Source organism: Patiria miniata, unplaced genomic scaffold (genome assembly GCF_015706575.1).
Source record: "Patiria miniata isolate m_02_andy unplaced genomic scaffold, ASM1570657v1 HiC_scaffold_1, whole genome shotgun sequence".
In the NCBI taxonomy this organism is placed as follows: Eukaryota; Metazoa; Echinodermata; class Asteroidea; order Valvatida; family Asterinidae; genus Patiria; species Patiria miniata.
The window spans coordinates 24813622-24833399 of record NW_024037047.1 but is presented as its reverse complement, the minus strand read 5'-3'; the positions used below and the strand labels follow the sequence as shown (position 1 = coordinate 24833399).

Here is a 19778-nt window from a genome sequence, read left to right as displayed (position 1 = left end):
ATGGTATACCTCTGTAACCTCTGCACCTTGGTATAACAATGAACTAGGCAAAGTCTCAGGCGCTTGGAACGTCGTTGGAGATCATCAAAACTCGAGGTCGATCGCCAGATTTTCAGAGTAGAGTTTCATTGCTATAATCAGATGATTTTTAAAGCTAGGAAAGAGTACCACACTAAACAACTTGTAAACTGTAACTCACGTGAACTCTTTCATAAAATTGACACAATGTGTAAAGTGACATCCCTGAAAGTCACCCCATCTGCAGATAGTTCTCAGGGAAACTTAACAGAACGTTTCTCTCTTTTCTTTACGGAGAAAATTGAGCGGATAGCAAGTGAGCTTCAGAAAACTACCGATGACACTTCACACATCCAGTTCCGTACTTGTGACACTGTATTCAATCGTTTTGAGCCATTGTCTGCACAACAAGTCAAGAGACTAATAGCCGATTCCCCGACATCTAGCTGCGGCCTCGATCCTATCCCTACAAGTTTTCTGAAACGATGTGCAAATGAACTTGCACCAATCATCGCTTGCATAATCAACAAATCCTTTATAGATGGAAACTTCCCTGACAGCCTAAAACGTGCACATATAACACCGCTTCTGAAAAATTCCTCCTTGGACTGCGAGAACTTTAAGAATTACCGTCCTGTGGCCAACTTGAAGTTCTTGTCCAAAACGGTTGAGCGTGCAGACGTCTGTCAAATTCAGCACTACCTGTCTGCAAATGACTTGAATGCAACAATGCAGTTAGCCTATCGAAAAAATCACAGCTGTGAAATGGCCTTACTTCGTGCTTGCAACGATCTGTTTCTTGCACTGGATAGCGGCCTAGAAGCAGTCTTGTTACTTTTGGACTAATCGGCGGCTTTTGACACGATAAGCCATGACATCTTATTCAAACGACTAGAGCAGAGATTTGGCTTCCGTGACCAAGCACTCAACTGGTTTCGGACCTATTTCATCAACCGAAGTCAATCAGTCGTCATCAGAGATCAGATTTCTAGCAATTATCCCGTGCAACGAGGTGTCCCCCAGGGTTCAGTAATTGGGCCCACTGTGTTCAACTTATACTCTTCACCACTAGAAGATGTGATCGAGTCATACGGCATTAGCTACACAATGTACGCAGATGACAACCAGTTATATACGATTATAGAACATACTGATCAGACTGAGGCCATTCCAAATCTTGAAGCCTGCTTGAATGACATCAAAGCGTGTTCTTCCATAAATGGTATGAAACTGAACGAGGAAAAGACTGAGGTACTCCACATGTCCTCCCGTTATAGAGACAAAAACCAATTCCACCCATCACCATCGACAATTCTTCTCTTCAACCAGTTCAAAGTGCACGGAATCTTGGCGTAATCATCGATGAACACCCAACTATGGAAAAGCACAACAGTAATATATGTCGTGTTTCTTCCTTTGGCTAACATAAAATCGGAAATTTTGGGGGGGATCAGTCAACAACAGAAAGGCTGATCCATGTGTAAAAGGGTGCCCCTTTAAGCGATTATTTTATCTTTCTTCCCCCCCCCCTTTTTGGATTGAGACACCCCCATCATTTTTGCTTTCTTTCTACTTTAAAGTGTTTAATGGTTTAATCTCATACATGTAAGACTATTGTTTATACTACCAGTTGGACCCCTCTTTCTGAAAGTGGAGCGACCCTTGAGCAGGAGGTTGGGTTGGTCAGGGTGGTGTGGTTAGGCATGCTTTAGTGCTTAAGGATAGGCTAGCTAGCAGCCAGGATAGCCTGGCCAGTATGTTGCTGACTGTGGCCAATTAGCCACTGTCCATTTGTTTCTTCATATTTGAGGCAAGTGCCAGGCTAGGCACTGACTTTGTTGTTGGGGAGGTTGATATATTTTTTCTTGTGTTTTATTATAATCTTATGTTGCCTTTTACATCAAGTGTTTGAATTGGGAGACCAGTTAAGACTAGAATTAGAGAATGGTTCAAAAAGGTTGTTTTTTTTTGAAATCTTTTGTAGAACAGTCTCCATCTTAGATTAGACTTGACTATGTCTGGCTGAAGTCTGGTGACAGACTGGATTACTTTTAATACTGGGACTGAAAGTGAAGTTCAACTAGGCCTACTTTTCATTGTATTTTTTCTAATTCTATCTTATTCTCTTTCATTTAGTTTAGTTAAGTATTTAATCATTATGATTCCTATCTTGAATTTACTTTTCTTTCGAGGTTTAGTTTTCCATTTTAGAGTTATTTGTAAGATACCGATATATACCGAACAATTGTTGATTAGGATAGGAGAATTAAAAGTGCTGTACCACCCATCTTACCAACCGCCCGGCTCTTTGTTTTCTCCTTTCAGGTAAGACATTTTCCTTTATTTTTTTTTTATGTAAACTTTGCAGATTGATTGACTTTTGTGAAACTTAAGATTACTAAGTTCACTTCTTACAAATTCTCATTCTTTGGGAGTTGGGAAAGATAGTGTTTTTGCTTATTTTTGCTGTTTTGTTTTTCTGCATTGTTGTAACTTTTCAGTGAGTATAACAAGTGGTCACTCTGGGCCAAAATCGGCCATGTTCTGGTCTGGAGTGAGGATCTTTCTACTTGATTTTCAGTTGAACCTTGTTTAAATTTGCTTAGTTAATTGTTTTTCCAGGAAGTTTATAATGTATAGATTACTTTCTTATGGCTTTAGTAGAATAACTGACTTTTTTAAAGCTTTGTTATTTTAGGCAGAAAAGTTGCTTTCCCACCCCGGCCTGTGTCTAAAGTTGAGACCACTAGCACATGACCCAGTCACAGGGGGACATTTCAGAGCCATCTATTAGAGTCGTTATCTGTTTTGCCTTAGGGGTTTGACCACAAGGATAGGCTAGCTAGCAGCCAGGATAGCCTGGACTGTTTGTTGCTGACTGTGGCCAATTAGCCACTGTCCATTTGTTTCTTCATATTTGAGGCAAGTGCCAGGCTAGGCACTGACTTTGTGGTTAATTGGGGGGGGGGTGTGATGTCGTTTTTCTTGCGTTTTATTATAATCTTATGTTGCCTTTTACATCAAGTGTTTGAGTTATTTGTAAGATACCGATATATACCGAACAATTGTTGAATAGGATAGGAGAATTAAAAGTGTCAGAAGTGGGATTGCCAGCTACAGCCATGGAAGGAGGAAACGCGGTTGGCAACGGTGAAGCTGCACAGGCACCTGCAGCTCACCACATAAGCTTTGTGCCCATTGACCTGAAGGTCAGTATGTTTTCGGGCACGTAGCAAAGCATCAATGACCCGACGGTCGGAGAGTGGATCGCTGACATGAGGGCGCTCCTACAGACATGGAACACTCCACCGCACCAGCAGTCCCAAGTACTCATCAAGTACTTGGGAGGGGAGGCTAAGCGTGAGGTGCTGGTCATGCCAGAGGAGGAGCGACAGCAGGCAAATGACATCTTCGCCCGACTACATGAGACCTACGAAGACAAGGTGCCAGCTGCCACGCTTCTGCAAATGTTTCACAGCAGGAGGCAGAAGTCGACAGAGACCATCAGGGAGTTTTCTCTGGCACTGCAGGAGATACTGGGAAGGCTAAAGCAGCGGGACCCCGAGGCACTCATCAGACCTGACCTGTTGCTGAGGGACAGGCTAGTTGCTGGCCTGGCAAACCGAGATGTCCAGCGTATTTTACGGATGGAGATCCGTCGGACACCAGACATCTCCTTCAGGGAAGTCACCAGGGAGGCTCTCCATCTGTCAGCAGACCGCGCTGATACCCAAAAAGACAGTTCAGCTGGAGTGAACGCATCCAGCGCCGTGTCCGCCCAGTCCCCATCCCTCCGCACCCTTCAGACTGCCCCGGAGGAAACAGTGAAGCAGCAGAGGGAGATGTCCGAAAAGATGGCAGACATGAAGCTAGAGTTGACCCAGTTACGTTCAGCCTCTGCATCCCAGAACCGAAGACCCCGACGTCAACCGCGATGGGATGAACAAGGGAGTCCAATCTGCTTCATCTGTGATCGGTCTGGCCACATGGCAAGAGATTGTCCCCAACGACGACCCCCACAGAATCAGAGCCACTACCAGGGTCCCCCCAAGCCACCAGCACAGTTAAACCAGGATGTTCCAGTGTCGAGGGCCAGACATTGGAACGTCCTAGGACACAACTGAGGTCCATTTCATCAGCAGAGGCAGTTGGAGACTGTGTGTATATCGATGTTGTCATGGAAGGAGTAAGTGTCCCCAGCCTGTTGGACACAGGACCACAGGTTTCGACCCTGTCAGATGCGGTGTTTCGAAAGTGTTTCCATGGCAACGTCGATACGAGCGACTTGACTAACCCCTTTGTCCGTCTTGTTGCTGCAAATGGCCTCAATACCCCCTACCAAGGTGTCGTTGAGCTGGACATCAGTCTGATGGGGACACCATCAGTGGCCCAATCTACCCCCAGTATCATAGGCATGAATATTCTCCAGAAGTGCAAGCACCTCTTTTTCAAGGACCCCAGTCCCCCTTATCTAGAGTCCAGACCCCACCAAGTATCGTACGAGCAGCCAATCTTCGCCCCATTGTGGTTCCAGCGGGGACAGAGATGGTGATCCCCGGACGGTGTCACCAGTCATATGCCAAGGAGAGTGCTGTTCTTGTAGAACCGTCATCAGCAAGGTTTCTACCGAAGCATCTCATGGTTGCCCGGACGGTATGCATGGTTCAAGATGGTCTAGTACCAGTTCGCTTAGCAAATCCAAACAACTGGGACATCAAGATACACCGTGGCATGAAGTTGTCCCAAGTTAGTAGTGTAGACGAGGTCCTTCAAGATGAGCCATCCCCTGATCACTTGAAACTCGTCGAGCTGGGACTTCACGAGGTTGAAGTACGTTTTGGTGAGGATACAGTTGCAGACCCCCCAGAGCCCCCTGAGGTGCTACCAGTCCATGTAAATGTAGACAGAGAGTCCCTGTCCCCTGAGGAGGCACAGGAACTCTGCTCCCTGTTGCGACGTCATAAAGGTGTATTCTCTACACACGACGATGATTTTGGTATGACGACTACCGTCCAGCATAATATCCCCACGGGTACGACCGGGCCCCATAAAGAGAGGTACCGAAGAGTCCCCCTGCATCTGTACCAGGAAGTGAAAAACCACCTGAAGACCCTTTTAGGCAAAGGTGTCATTCGGGAGAGTACCATCCCTTGGGCTCCCCCATTGTGCTGGTGAGGAAGAAGTGTGGAGGTCTACGTTTGTGTGTTGACTACTGACGCCTCAATGCAGTCACCACACCTGACGCATATCCATTGCCGAGAATCGACGAGTCCCTTGATGCCCTACATGGCTCCAGATATTTTTCCACCATTGACCTTGTGAGCGGCTACTGGCAGATCACCATGGATCCAGATGACAGAGCTAAGACCGCTTTCACAACTCCCATGGAATTGTATGAGTTCAACCGGATGCCTTTTGGTCTAAGCAATGCGCCGGCAACTTTCCAGAGATTCATGGAGCGGTGTTTTTGAGCCCAGTCATGCGAGACGTTCATGTTTTACCTTGATGACATCATTGTCTTCTCTGCCGACTTCGCATCCCATCTGGAAAGGTTGGATATGGTATTTTCCCGGCTTGCAAAACATGGTCTGAAGGCAAAGCCCTCCAAGTGTCATCTGCTCAAGAGGTCCATCAATTTCCTGGGGCACGTAGCCTCAGAAGACGGCATCTGTACGTACCCGGACAAATGTTCAGCGTTGGAGAGATGGCCCATCCCAACCTCTGCCAAAGCAGTGCGACAGTTTCTTGGTTTTGCCGGGTACTACAGGAGGTTCGTGAAAGATTTCTCAAAGATAGCCAAGCCCTTGTTTGCTTTGACATCACATCCCAAGAAGGATACCAGGAAGACAAAGAGAGATTTCCCTTTTGTCTGGACCCCGGAATGCCAGGAGGCTTTCGACCATCTCCGTCAGAACCTGATGTCCCAACCATTCTTGCCTACCCCGACTACTCTCGGCCATTCCTCCTGTACACCGATGCGAGCAACCTAGGTCTTTGGGCTGTTCTGTCTCAGGTTCAAGATGGCACTGAGAAAGTGATAGCGTATGCCAGCCGTAGCCTTCGGAAGGCAGAAAGGAATGACGCCTACTACATGCGTTCAAATTAGAGTTACTTGCACTGAAGTGGGCCATCACCGAGAAGTTTCGGGAGTATTTGATGGGTGGCCGATTCACTGTGTACACTGATCACAACCCCTTGGTCCACCTGAGCTCAGCGAACCTGCGAGCAGTCGAGCAGCGCTGGATGGCGCAGTTGTCCAGTTTTACTTTCGATAATAAGTATCGGCCCGGAAAGAAAAATGACAACGCCGATGCCCTTTCTAGGCTTCAAAGGTCCACTGCACCCGACGAGGTTGAGGAGTCTGACGAAGGCGAGGCTACTGTTGCAGTTGTGAAGGCATGCTGTGAGGATTTTGAGGAGGGAGCCCCCGATGAGTCTTGTGTGCTTGTTGGTTCTACCTAGACAGTTCCTGGAATTAGTTCTGTTGATATGTCCACGCTTCAACAAGAGGACCCGGACATTGGTGTTGTGTGGCGGCTGAAAAAGGAAGACAGGTGCCCAAGTACCTCAGAGCGGAGCGAGCTCAGTCTGAAGACAAGACTTCTTCTTGGAGAGTAGAAGAAACTTCAGCTCATCGACAACACCCTATACCGAGTCATTAGAGACCCAAAGCAGCTGGAGGAGTGAGGACAGGTGGTGTTGCCCAAGTGTCTCCAGGAGAACGTCTTGACGGAACTTCATGACAAGGCGAGTCACATGGGAGCAGAGAAGACGCAGGAAGCATTTCGCTTTCGTTTCTTCTGGCCAAATATGTCAGCCACGGTCCGGGAGTGGTGTGAGAGCTACAGAAGATGCTCCCTCAGGAAACAAGCAACAAAAGTCAAAGCCCCACTGGTATCCATCAAAACAACGGCCCCCTTAGAGTTAGTGGCGATGGACTACCTCACCCTGGAAAAGTAGTCGGGAGGCTATGAGTATGTCCTTGTTATTACCGACCACTTTACAAAGACTGCTGTGGCTGTCCCTACCAGAGACCAGACTGCAGTGACCACAGCGAGGGCACTGTGGTCAAAGTTCATCCTCTACCATGGAGTGCCAGGGCGGATCCATTCCGACAGAGGGGCCAATTTTGAGTCTGCCACCATACAGGAGTTGTGTAAGTTATACGGCATGACCAAGAGTCGGACGACCCCATATCACCCAGCAGGAAATGGCCTCTGTGAGCGGTTCAACCGTACCCTACTCGACCTCATCGGAACCATGGAGTAGGAGAAGAAGCAACGGTGGGCTGAGCATCTTCCTGAACTCTGCTTCTACTACAACAACGCAGTCCACTCCTCCACTGGGTACACTCCCCACTACCTGATGTATTCCCGCCATGGTAGGCTCCCAGTGGATCTGACGATGGGCCTTCCAGACCAACCAGGGGAAAGCAGATCCAATGCCTGGGTCGCCGAACACCACCGTCGTCTGGTGACAGCCCACGAAATGGCCAAGAAATCTCTCAAAGCAGCCACGGACGGCCAGAAGAGAGCATATAATAAGAAAGCAAGAAATATTCCCCTTCTCCCCGGAGAGCGTGTCCTTGTGCGCAACAGAGATCTGAGAGGGCGGTGCAAGACGAGTGACAGATGGGAGTCTGTTCCCTATGTTGTTGTCAAGCAGCCTCATCCAGATATTCCTGTCTATGAGGTCCAGTAGGAGCACACAAAGAAGCACAAGGTTCTCCATCGAAATGCCCTATCTGTTTGTCGGTTAAGGGAAGTCCAACAGCCAACAAATTCTCCTTCAGATGACCAAGATCCCATCCCAGATGCACCAAGTTCGCCAAGTACCAGTACTCTGGATCCTGGAGCTCCGGTTTCCGCACAAGTGGTTGGCTTGTTACTCAACCTGTCCCTCTGCCTCAGGCTCGCAGGAAACTTCCTACACCACCACGGGCAGCAACAGTCGAAGAGCGAGAACGCCAACCCCAGAGTCCCCGGAGGAGACTTCCTTCACCACCCATAGAAGCTGTGGCTGCTGATGTACATAATCATCCCTCTGAAGATCTTGGTGTTCAACCATCTGAGCCTAAAGTTCCAGGACAAGTCATCCCACCAAGACCAGATTCCTCCGTTCCAAAGCCAGTGGCAAGGCGTTGCTCCAGTCTAAGTACCGGTGGGAAGCGCCCTTAACGTCTGACGTACTGAGTCCATTAATAGATAGGAGTAGTTTTTTTTTAAATTCTGTTATGTCATTCAGATATTGGCAGGGACGCCAATCGATTAGCGTTGGAGGGTGTAAAAGGGTGCCCCTTTCAGCGATTATTTTATCTTTCTTCCCCCCCCCCTTTTTGGATTGAGACACCCCCATCGTTTTTGCTTTCTTTCTACTTTAAAGTGTTTATTGGTTTAATATCATACATGTAAGACTATTGTTTATACTACCAGTTGGACCCCTCTTTCTAAAAGTGGAGCGACCCTTGAGCAGGAGATTGGGTTGGTCAGGGTGGTGTGGTTAGGCATGCTTTAGTGCTGTACCACCCATCTTACCACCACCCTGCTCTTTGTTTTCTCCTTTCAGGTAAGACATTTTCCTTTATTTTTTGTATGTAAACTTTGCAGATTTAAATTTGCTTAGTTAATTGTATTTCCAGGAAGTTTATAATGTATAGATTACTTTCTTATGGCTTTAGTAGAATAACTGACTTTTTTAAAGCTTAGTTATTTTAGGCAGAAAAGTTGCTTTCCCACCCCGGCCTGTGTCTAAAGTTGAGACCACTAGCACATGGCCCAGTCACAGGGGGACATTTCAGAGCCATCTGTTAGAGTCGTTATCTGTTTTGCCTTAGGGGTTTGACCACAAGGATAGCCTAGCTAGCAGCCAGGATAGCCTGGCCAGTGTGTTGCTGACTGTGGCCAATTAGCCACTGTCCATTTGTTTCCTCATATTTGAGGCAAGTGCCAAGCTAGGCACTGACTCTGTGGTTAATTGGGGAGGTTGATATATTTTTTTCTTGCGTTTTATTATAATCTTATGTTGCCTTTTACATCAAGTGTTTGAATTGGGAGACCAGTTAAGACTAGCATTAGAGAATGGTTCAAAAAGGTTGTTTTTTGGGAAATCTTTTGTAGAACAGTCTCCATTTTAGATTAGACTTGACTAGGTCCGGCTAAAGTCTGGTGACAGACTGGATTACTTTTAATACTGGGACTGAAAGTGAAGTTCAACAAGGCCTACTTTTAATTGTATTTTATCTAATTCTATCTTATTCTCTTTCATTTAGTTTAGTTAAGTATTTAATCATTATGATTCCTATCTTGAATTTACTTTTCTTTCGAGGTTTAGTTTTCCATTTTAGAGTTATTTGTAAGATACCGATATATACCGAACAATTGTTGATTAGGATAGGAGAATTAAAAGTGCTGTACCCACCCATCTTACCAACCGCCCTGCTCTTTGTTTTCTCATTCAGCTGGCAACAAAGATTTACAAACCATACCCCTTGCACATGCATTTGTGATTAGTCGCATCGACAACTGCATCAGTCTTCTTTACTGATTGCCAGATTCCCAACTTAATAAACTCCAATGGATACTGAACTCTGCGGCGGGTCTTGTCACCAAAACACGCTTGCATGAACCCATTTCATCAGTTCTGCATGACCTGCATTGGTTACCAGTGAAATCCCGCATAACTTTCAAATTACTGGTTCTGATTTACAAATGCATACACGGATTAGCCCCAATTTACCTCCAAGAATTAATCAACAAATATCAACCACCAAGAACCCTCCGCTCTAGTTCCAAAGATCTTCTCATTTCTTATCCAGTTACCACCAAATATACGGTCAACGTGCCTTTCAATTCACTGCTCCCAAACCATGGAATGATCTCCCTAACCATATCACAACCTGTCCCACCTTTGATCAGTTCAAACAACTTGTTAAAACTCACCTGTTCACTCGCACAAGCGCATAGAGACTTAATTGTATTATGCGCTATATAAGAACTGTTTATTGAGTGGTCGGGCACAACCCGATTTGTTGCGATTAATCTTTCTTTCTTTCTTTCTTTCTTTCCTTTTTTTCTGCATAGCACGTTTCCGCGGGTTTTCTCCTAAACGGTATATGATATGAACTTGTAACTTTTAACATACATTGACCCTCATTTCGAGTGGTGCATATTACACTGACGTCACTATGACGTCATCGGGTGTCAAATTACAAGCGATTTCCGTTGAAAAAATGAAGATCTTCTATCATCTATAACTCTTCAACAAATTGATCAATTATGCTCCAACCTTGTAATCAGATAAACCATAAATTGATAAACATTTTTTGTTGTGTAGGTGAACTCGCTTGACCTTTACTTCCGGGTCTACCGGAAGGTCAAATTTAGGTGAATTCAAAATGAAGACATTAGCCTGAAATCGAAACAAAGCACAATTTCTTCCAAACGGTTTACGGTATGATCATAAAACCTACTGTGAACTTGTGCCATGTTACGAAGATGTTATAACTGTTGGTACGTCATCATAACGTCATCAGGTATCAAATTACAAGCGATTTGATTGCACTATTTGACAAAATACTTTGACCTATATCTCTTGAACTAAATAGGGTATCGTGTTCGTTTTTTCGTGAGGTTGTTGACTATGCCTTGAGCAACATTTCTTATTCCCAAGCACAAAACTGCTTGACCTTTACTTCCGGTGTTACCGGAAGTGCAATAGAAACTGAATCTAACTCTAAAACGGAAACATTTTCGTACAGACAAATATTCATTACGGAAGTTAAGTGACATGAGTGAGGAATGCCAATCACATAAACATTATTTTGACGTCATCCACGAAAGGGCGCCCTCCAGCGGCACATGAAAAACAGTTTAATCTTTTAAAACGTTAAAACCCTCAATCAATTTTTTATGATATAATTGCCCCTATATATCCCGTGAGCAACCACAAATGAATTTGCAAGGTTTCATAATCATGACGTCATCAGACCGGAAGTTACTGTAAGGAGAATTCAACAATGACCATTTTATTTTTAAAGTTAAATCCATCATTTGATCCCTGTCTCATGACTTTGTTTTTTGCCCCCCCCCAAAAAAAAAATGACATCTGTTAAACTTAATATTGACCTTTTGCTTCCAAATACTGTGACGTCATCAAACTGGAAGTTAGCTGTTATTATTACATACATTTAATTTCCATATTTCGATGCGTTATTTTTACTTAATGATAATCAAGTGTCCTCCCTTCCCGTTTTGACTGATGACGCCATCAAACCGGAAATAACTTGTACTCAAACTGTTTACTGAAATTTATCATACCTTAAAAGACGCATTCTTTTCGTAAAAAACAATTGGTACTGGAAATGTTGAAGTTCTTGGTCCTTTTTTCTGACATAAACATATTCATAACTTAATTGGACAATTTGTATAATGAAATGGTTGTCTACCCGACCACTCTGCGTTTGTAACAACAAACGCGAACCTCTAGTTATTATTATTATTATTATTATTATGGTCATGGTGTAGATGACTGGTAGTGACCCGAGCGAGCTGTCAAACTGGTCTTCGTAGTCTTTGAAGACTTGAGGCGATGTAGTGTCATTGGAGACATGGTATACTAAGTTATTGACAGACAGCAGGCCTAGACGGAGGCAATCGGTTAAGCCGAGGATAGCTTTCACTTGTGTGTCAACAATGTGAAAGTCAATATTGTGGTCAGTCAGCGATGAGACAATGCGACATGGCAGTGTAGCTAGTCTAACTGTGTGGAGCTCGGTTCCTCCATAAGCGATGAGCTTGGTTGACTTTGAATTATCAATGGACTTAGGTGGTGCGATGACGTTGTAAACATTCATGGGCAGGACGTTACAACGTGCACCAGTGTCAAGTTGGACAGGAACGTTTGTGTTATTCACCACAAGCGTAGCGTGGATGTCATGTTTTAAGTTCAAGTTGGTGTTGTCGAGGGCTGGAACGTAAAATAATTCTTCTTCATCCACGGCAGGTTCATCTTCCTCCGAGTATGAATCGGGGTCTACTATGTAGACGTGGCGGCTGCTTCTGCAGTAATCAACATAGTGATTCTTGTTGTTACATTTATGGCAAGTCTTGCAATAGGCCCGGCATTCGCGCCTCTTGTGAAAAGTTTCACGATTTCCACAAGGTTTTCTGGGCTTTTGCTGCTGTGTAGAACTACTGCATGCAGATGTCTGCCGTTTATTTGACCAAGCATTGACATAGGTATTTGGTTCAGTCATTGTGCTATAAGAGGCTGACAACATCTTTGCCTGATCACCTGCGAGCTGCATTGATTGTGCAAGTTCCACTGTGCGCTTGAGGTCAAGTTTGTCCTTTGGTTGGGCAAGCAGGGATTTCTGGATGCGTTCATCCTGCAAGCCACACACAAGTCGTTCTCTCAGCATTTCATCAAGGTTTTGGCTAAACTTGCAGTGACTGGCCAGTGCTCGTAGTGCTGCTAAATATTCGGCGATTGATTCACGAGATCGCCGACAGCGGCTGGTGAATTGAAAGTGAGCAATGATGCTAGACTTTGTGGGTTGGAAATGTTTCTCTAGTCTGTCCACTAGTTCTTGATATGTAGCTTCGTTTGGTTTCTTAGGGGCAAGAAGATCGCTAATCAGCTTATATGTTTGTGAACCAACGACAGAGTTGAGTATGTCCCTTTTGCGTGGTGCGTCGGAGATCTTGTTCGCCGCGAAATATTCGCCGAGACGATCAGTGTACATTTCCCATGTCTCTTTCTTTTCACAAAACTCTCCAATATTGTCCAAAGTAGCCCTGATGTATTAAGAAACGGATCCTGTACTTGCTGACACCATGAAGAACGTTATAGACTCCGATATGTTGGGAACTAGTCAAGCTTTATTTGGACTACAACACGAGTTCACATACGAACATTTAAGCGGTCATGTTAGGAGTGATGCATGCTTGGATGCATGGATTAGACTTGTGCAATGCATCGATTAGATGGGAATCGCTACAGACACGGTGAATTAATAGCCACTTTTCAACTTGAATAATACAGGCGACACCTTTCCAGGAGGCAGTAGTCAAGCATCTTCCAATGCTACTTTCCAGCGAGGTCGCAGACAGACGCTACCATGTGAGTGCGCGTCACAGGCACAAGACGTAGTGTACTGGTCAACGGGAGAGGGCATCACTACAGATACACAGATCATTGGATCGCGTTTCTCTGATGGTACTACTTTGCAGATCCAACATGGCGCCGATTACAGCATTGGTAGCGACGCTTCACTTACAGTCAACTTCCTGAATGACGTACAGGATACACATAGATTCTGGTGTCACGTGTTTCAGTCAGATGGTACTCTCAGAAATTGTGACATCGATGCCCAGATATCAGGTAATGCCAAAGGTATGTTAATCGAAGGGAAGACGTAGTGTTTTTTTTTTCGTTGACGAAGTTAATTTTGCAACAACAACAAAATAAAATAAAATAAACAAAACAAGAAACATTTTCCGAACTAAATTTTCTTTACCGATTTGAAACAGTTGCTCCACATTTTAATCTGTCTTTAAAGTAGATGATTTGGAATCAGCTAGTGATGCACTGAAGGCATCAGAAAGATCTTTCTACCTCCGAATTGACTCACAGCAGATACTCCCTTGCCTGAGCTGGACACCTGGCGACACAGCTTGTGAGGTGAAGTGGAGTAAGCGCGACAACCCAGATCGACAAGTCCTCAGTTACAACCTGTCGACTGGTGTCAATTCTAGTCCTGAATTCGATCTCGCCAGTGACTTTGGTTTGGTGATTCAGTCAGTCTATGATGACCATGCTGGAGTGTACAAATGTGCTGTGGGAGATGAAAACCAGATAGATGTTGAAGTCCAAGTGATAGGTAGGTGCAAGGATAGAGGTTTTAGCTGAGCTTTCAGATTTCTAGTTTCAGGTAAACTACCATTTTGACTGTCATATCTGCAAAGTTTCATATGCAGGCATCATTCCAACCGCTCTCATTGTGCTTTCTTACAATAGGGGATCGCTTTCCATTGGATGGAGGTAGCGCTAAAGAAGGTGACAGCGTGACCATTAAACCTAGATTTTCTCTTCAATGTCCGGCTCTCTCAGACATCTCCTTGACAACGAAGGCAACTTTGTTTTGGTCCTTTGGCGCCAATGATACAGAGACTACCACTGTGATCGGCACACTGAATCTACCAGATGGTCCCAAGAAGATGTATGATCTTGGAAAGGACTGCCTTGACATATCAATGGAGGGCGCTCTGCTCTTCAATAATTGTTCCCAAGATGATGATGTCAGATACTGGTGTCATGTCTTCCCTGCGAATGATAATCTGATCCGGTCGTACGTGGATGTGTTGGTAGAGGGTAAGTTTGTGCCTTCCAAGACCTCGTAATTTGACGTCATATCTTACTACCATGTTAGTCAGTTGCTGGTCTTATCATAATTATTAAACGTGGATGTATTTATCAATACAATGTAGTATATGTTCACTTTTGTCTTTTGAAAGAAACAAGTGACTGCACTTTTTTGTAAGGAGATCGATAGAAATTATCTGCTAAAAAGAACTTTGATGAAAAATGAAATGATGTGCCATGGAGAAAGATTATCAGAATGACGCTATTAAATCCTTTGTGGGATGCCAAACCATTCTGCTATTTATCTCTGTCAATTGTAAAGGAAATTATTGTGTAAAGAGGTTTGTGGGAGTGCATCCTTAGATTGAAGCAATCGTTTGATACAGAAAAAAGTGCACATTGTTGTCTTGGGTAAAGCTGTAGCGTTAATAGTATTATTTTCATTTGATTCCTTGTATGCATTAGATTCAAACGGTGGTTTTCGATCGTCCGATATCATCGTCATCGCTGTTTGCGTGCATTTATTCGTCATAGTTCTTCTTGTGATTGTTGTTTATTTCCTGATCTGGAAGTGGCGTCGACGTTCTTCCCATTCTAAAGAAGACAAGGAGAAACGTGGTTACAAATCACTGGATAAGCAAGGTAGGAAAAGAAAAGGGGGAACACATAAAAAGGCATTGTTAAAAGAAATGTCAGCGAATGTTAGTGAATGCCTCTTGAATTGTTCATCCCCGTCAAGATTTTTCGACGAACATGTTTCTTTTGTTTCATGGTTATATTATCAGCAAGGGTGGGCACAGTATTTGGTGCTATACGGCTTGTTAAAGTCAGTACAAACAAGATTGCTAACCAGATTAACCTGAAATTGCTAACCAGATTAAATATACACAGACCAGAGAACACGGTCATTGCTCAAGTTTTGATAACAAAGTGACGTAAAGCCCGTCTACCCTCAAACGTTTATAAATGAAACCTTTGACGAAATACCAGAACGGCTTTGATTACAATTGACTGTATGATTGTACTGAAGAAATCAATGAAACCTGCAAGCCAACATATATACACTCAATTGAAATGTAACAATTGTTCCTCTGATTGTGTGACAGAGTCTGTCCCGGAGTTGGATTTGAAGATGCTTGCCAAGAAGATCAAAGCGTTTGTGATCAGGAAATTTGTCAGAATTCCTATTACACCGTGGGTTGACCGGGACGACGATTGCTTCGCATCAATAGATACAGTCTACAGACCCTTAGAGATGTTCGCCAATGTCTCCCACGGATGTAGCAATGTAAAGTATCAATTAGACTCAGAGTCTGGTATCTTTGATGATGGTATTCCAGGATTGGCTAGTAAGCATGCTATAATACAAGGTAGACGGGGTTGTGGTAAGACTACGTTTTTGCACAGACTGATATACGATTGGGCCATGGGAAGGGAACGTGCACTATGGGAAAGTGATCAGATGGTTGTTCTTGTTCCAGCTCGGCTGCTTATTAAAGCTGAAACCATCGGTGAAGTAGTTGTTGAATGCATGATTCCAAAAGACGGAAACATTTCTGCCAAATCCATTAATGCACACTACACACGAGACAAAAGTAAACTGACAATTTTGGTAGATGACTGTAATGACCAGCACGATATTTACGCTGTAATGAAGGTAATGACAGACAATGAATTTCTTTGCTGTCAGTTAGTTTTGACCACGAGAGGGGAAGAGCTGGCCAAAGCTGCGTCACAAAACTATAACATGCGCCATGTCACCATTACCGGCTTTACCCTCAGTAATGCTATTGCATACATCAATGTAGTTTTGGATACTGCTGAAGAAAGGAAGCAAGCTACCCCTGAACACAAGGCATCCAAGAGTAAAGCTAAACCACAATCAGGTTCGACTGCTGACACAAACACTAGGCAGAATCTGCCCAAGGCAGAAGAGTCTCCAACAGTGTCAGCTGCTCCGGAAACACAGGAAAGCACTGCCACAGACACATTTCCTGAGAAGATAGAAGTACCCAAAACACCTACATCAAAAAAGAAACGGAATATTCATCGATATCTAGAAGAGGATATTCTTCAACCAGATATTTCATGTCTCCCAGCTGTCTTGGCAGCTCTCTGTCAGATGTCAATCTGGACAACAGGAGATGCCTTCAAACCCGACCCGACCGTGGCAAATTTGTTTTTCAATTTGGTCAAGTGCATGTTCGACAGGAAGAAAGGTCTGGAAGTTGCTGTCACTGAGGGAAACCAACACAGTCTGCTCACGGAAAACCAACTGAACATAGTGGCAGAGCTTGGTAGAGTGGCCTATTCAAGACTGGTTAGCAGTTGTTCAAATTATGCGGACTACTCTAAAGAGGACTTCTTGAGTTCGTCAGAGGAGGGAGAGCACGCCTTAGAAGTTGCAATAGACGTTGGACTTCTTCGTCCATTGCAGGTTAAGTCCATGGTTGAATCTACGGAACAAATTACCGAGGCAGTTTCTTCTGAGGTATCAGAAGTGGAGATACGGACAGGGTGTCCTTGTTGTAAGCGGAAGCAAAAGCAACAAAATGGGACTGAACAAGAAACCATGCGCCAGGAAACAGAACTCACTCCCCTGACAAGACGTAAGGATGAAAGGGCTTGTTTTGTCTTGGAGATCCTTGAGCAGCTTTGCGTCGGCGTATTCTTGCCTCAGACCACAGGAAAAGTGAAACAATGGTTCGAAGACATCACAAAGATTGGCTACAGTGAGATTATCCAGAGGTTTCCAAATGTATTCCAGTTTGCCATCCAAAATGATCAGTTTGACAAGGAAGCTCTTGTTGGTTATTGTGCCAAGATCGTCAACATGAGAAAAAGTCAGGCCAGGCCCCTCCATGCTGTGTTGCAATTGCAGAAGTTCGTGGAGTTGTGTCTCCAGCTGAACTTCGAGGGGCAGTGTGAGGGCGCCTTGAATAAGAAGCTGAAATCGATCTTTTCTGACGGGAAGGTCCGCCTCATTGGTATTTCGAGTTACAAACTGCGTCTGTTGTCGTACCTACTACAACATGCTAAGCCGAAAGATAAGAGCAAGTTGAATGTGAAGTCGTTTGAGTTGTTACGAATTGGTCAATACGATTGGTCAGAGCTTCAAGAATACATTGAATATTTTGATTTGGGGAAAGGGGAATCCCAGAGGGAGAAGAAGAAGAAGGGGGAGGAGAAGAAGAAGAAGACAGCTTTGAAACCCCAAACTGAAGGTAGTCAGCCATTTACAACTGGAACTAAAAAAGCAAGAGGTGAAGCACCACTTAAAGACATCGAGAAGCTTTCAACCGATGCCGTTGAGGTCAATTCCAGCATTGATCAGCCTCTGCCAGACGCAGAAAAGCAACCGAAATCCTTATCTGACCAAACAACAATCGCAGATCCACAAAACTACATGGCAAACTCTTCCGTTACCATAACCCCACAAACCGACCGATCCCAATGCAACGTCCAACTATCTGCAGATACGAGACGATCACCTGATGCTGACATTCATCAGCCAAGTGCAATTCAACTAAGGGCGGTTGATGAACAACTTTTACATCCCGTAATAGAGGAAAACAAATGTGAATATATATCGCCTTCTACACAACCAGGGCCCAAGGTAAGCGACTCACCAAGCGAGGATGATGGTAATGAAGGTCAATCTATAGACTTGTCTATAGATGAAGACCTTGCTGTACCCAAAAAGCTGCGTGAGAGGATAGAATCCTGCTACCAAGACATGCCCCAGTTTCCTCCTGACCAGTCAGACATCAGTGTCCTCCACACTGTGCAGTCTTTTGATCTACATGAGCTCTTAGAGTCACAAGCAGGGGACTGCTACTTATCGGGTGCAGCAAGAGACTTGGCTCGTTACCTTCCTCGTCTGGAAATGCTGGAGAGTCTAGTTCTGGTTGGGACGATTCTGAGTTCAGACGCTATTTGCGACTTGGCGAAAAGTGCTGACCATCTCCCAAACTTGAGAAAGCTGGATCTCCGTCTGAATAAGCAGTTCGACGACAGAGCCTTCGTTGCGGTAACAAATTTACCGCTATGTGAGTGCAAACAATTGACGGATCTCAGACTTTCTCTGTACAAAGTAACCGATAAAGGGTTTAATGAGGTTCAGAAGGAAATGAAGAAGGATGGCGAGGACTCGTGGGGAAGATTGAAAACACTGTACCTGTTGCATGGATCATCTGCTGAGACGTTTTTAGGATTCCTGAGCAACAGCTTGAAATACTTCCATTTTGTTAAATGTTTTCATCTTTCAGCCATTCACAAAACTGAAAACATACAAAACAAAATCTTGGAAGAGTTCGAACAAATTACAAACATAATGACACATCTTAAAGACATTGACATTGGCAACATAGAGACACTGAGTACAAGACTGGCGCCATTAAAACTCCATAAAAAGAAGAAGGTACCTGGAATCTTGAAGAAGGTTGGGACAACCGTCACTAAACTCGGGAAAAAGAAAGCAAGTGGCATTTCAGAATCGGTGGAACAGTAGCAGACACGATAGAAGGCTCGGCGGGTATCATTGCGGGAGCGTCGGTGTAAGCCGGAGCTACGACTATTTTGTCGATGCCCGTAGATACAGATCACTTTAGTGCCTGAATGTTCAAGTGAATTCTTGGAAGGTGATGACGTTTTTAAAGATTGCATAGCATTCTTCCCTGAATAATCGGTGTCAAGAACTTAAGTATTCACAGGAACAAATATTCGTATTTAGGAGCATGTAAATAGATCCAAATTAATTAATGTCAACATTTCACAATAAAAAAAAATAAATCACTGATAATTTCAAAGATTTTTCCATAAGAATACCTTAGGAACTTGATTTACGATTAATGTAATCTATGAGCACTGTTTTCTTAAAAAAAAAAAGAAAATTGAGTTTGATGTGATATTTGGATTCCTTTTCTTACCTAATGTAGCTTAACGTTTTCCATCGTCAAAAAATCTTAGAACTAATCAATAAAAGGACTACAAAAATTGCAAACAAAGGATGCAGTTGACCCTTCATATCACCAGTGAGGTTTATTGTCTATATGTAAGATATATGTCCATAATTCATCGTCTCGTATATTGTTGTTAATTGTGCATTAATTGTAGATTATTGTAAATTATTGTTAAGCTGTGATAGATTCTAGAGTAAATCCTATCGATAATCTTCTTTGGAATCACTAGTCTCTGTGAGGGTTACTTAGGTCCACTGTGAGGGTTACTAGGTTCACTGAGGGTTTCCTAGGTCTGCCATGAGGGTTACCTGGGTTCACTTTGATGCCTTTTGTCGCTACTTGTCTTACTCTGATTCCATTCAATTAATTACACAATCACAAGACGGTGGTAAATATCCACCAGACGAACAGCCCCTATTGTCCTCCCTTTCGGATAGG

At 44.0% G+C, this 19778-nt stretch overlaps 2 protein-coding genes across 2 annotated transcripts; both read left to right on the top strand.

Moving 5' to 3' along the window:
* The first annotated feature begins 3293 nt into the window (after positions 1–3293).
* LOC119732083 lies at positions 3294–4142 on the top strand. Its single transcript, XM_038205469.1, has one exon. The coding sequence runs from the start codon at positions 3294–3296 to the stop codon at positions 4140–4142; it is 849 nt and encodes a 282-aa protein (XP_038061397.1).
* A 3280-nt stretch (positions 4143–7422) lies between these two features.
* On the top strand, positions 7423–18889 carry LOC119732077. The gene is made up of 7 exons (XM_038205455.1): positions 7423–7715; positions 7832–8178; positions 13060–13398; positions 13580–13897; positions 14035–14388; positions 14845–15021; positions 15486–18889. Exons 1-7 carry the CDS (start codon positions 7423–7425, stop codon positions 18887–18889), a joined length of 5232 nt encoding a protein of 1743 aa, XP_038061383.1.
* The last annotated feature ends 889 nt before the right edge of the window (positions 18890–19778 follow it).

Coding starts and splice junctions, on each gene's coding strand:
- LOC119732077 (XM_038205455.1), top strand. CDS start 7,423: ATGGGCCTTCCAGACCAACCAGGGGAAAGCAGATCCAATGCCTGGGTC. Junction 13,399..13,579: donor CATCGATGCCCAGATATCAG/GTAATGCCAAAG, acceptor TCTTTAAAGTAG/ATGATTTGGAATCAGCTAGT. Junction 13,898..14,034: donor TGTTGAAGTCCAAGTGATAG/GTAGGTGCAAGG, acceptor TTCTTACAATAG/GGGATCGCTTTCCATTGGAT.
- LOC119732083 (XM_038205469.1), top strand. CDS start 3,294: ATGAGGGCGCTCCTACAGACATGGAACACTCCACCGCACCAGCAGTCC.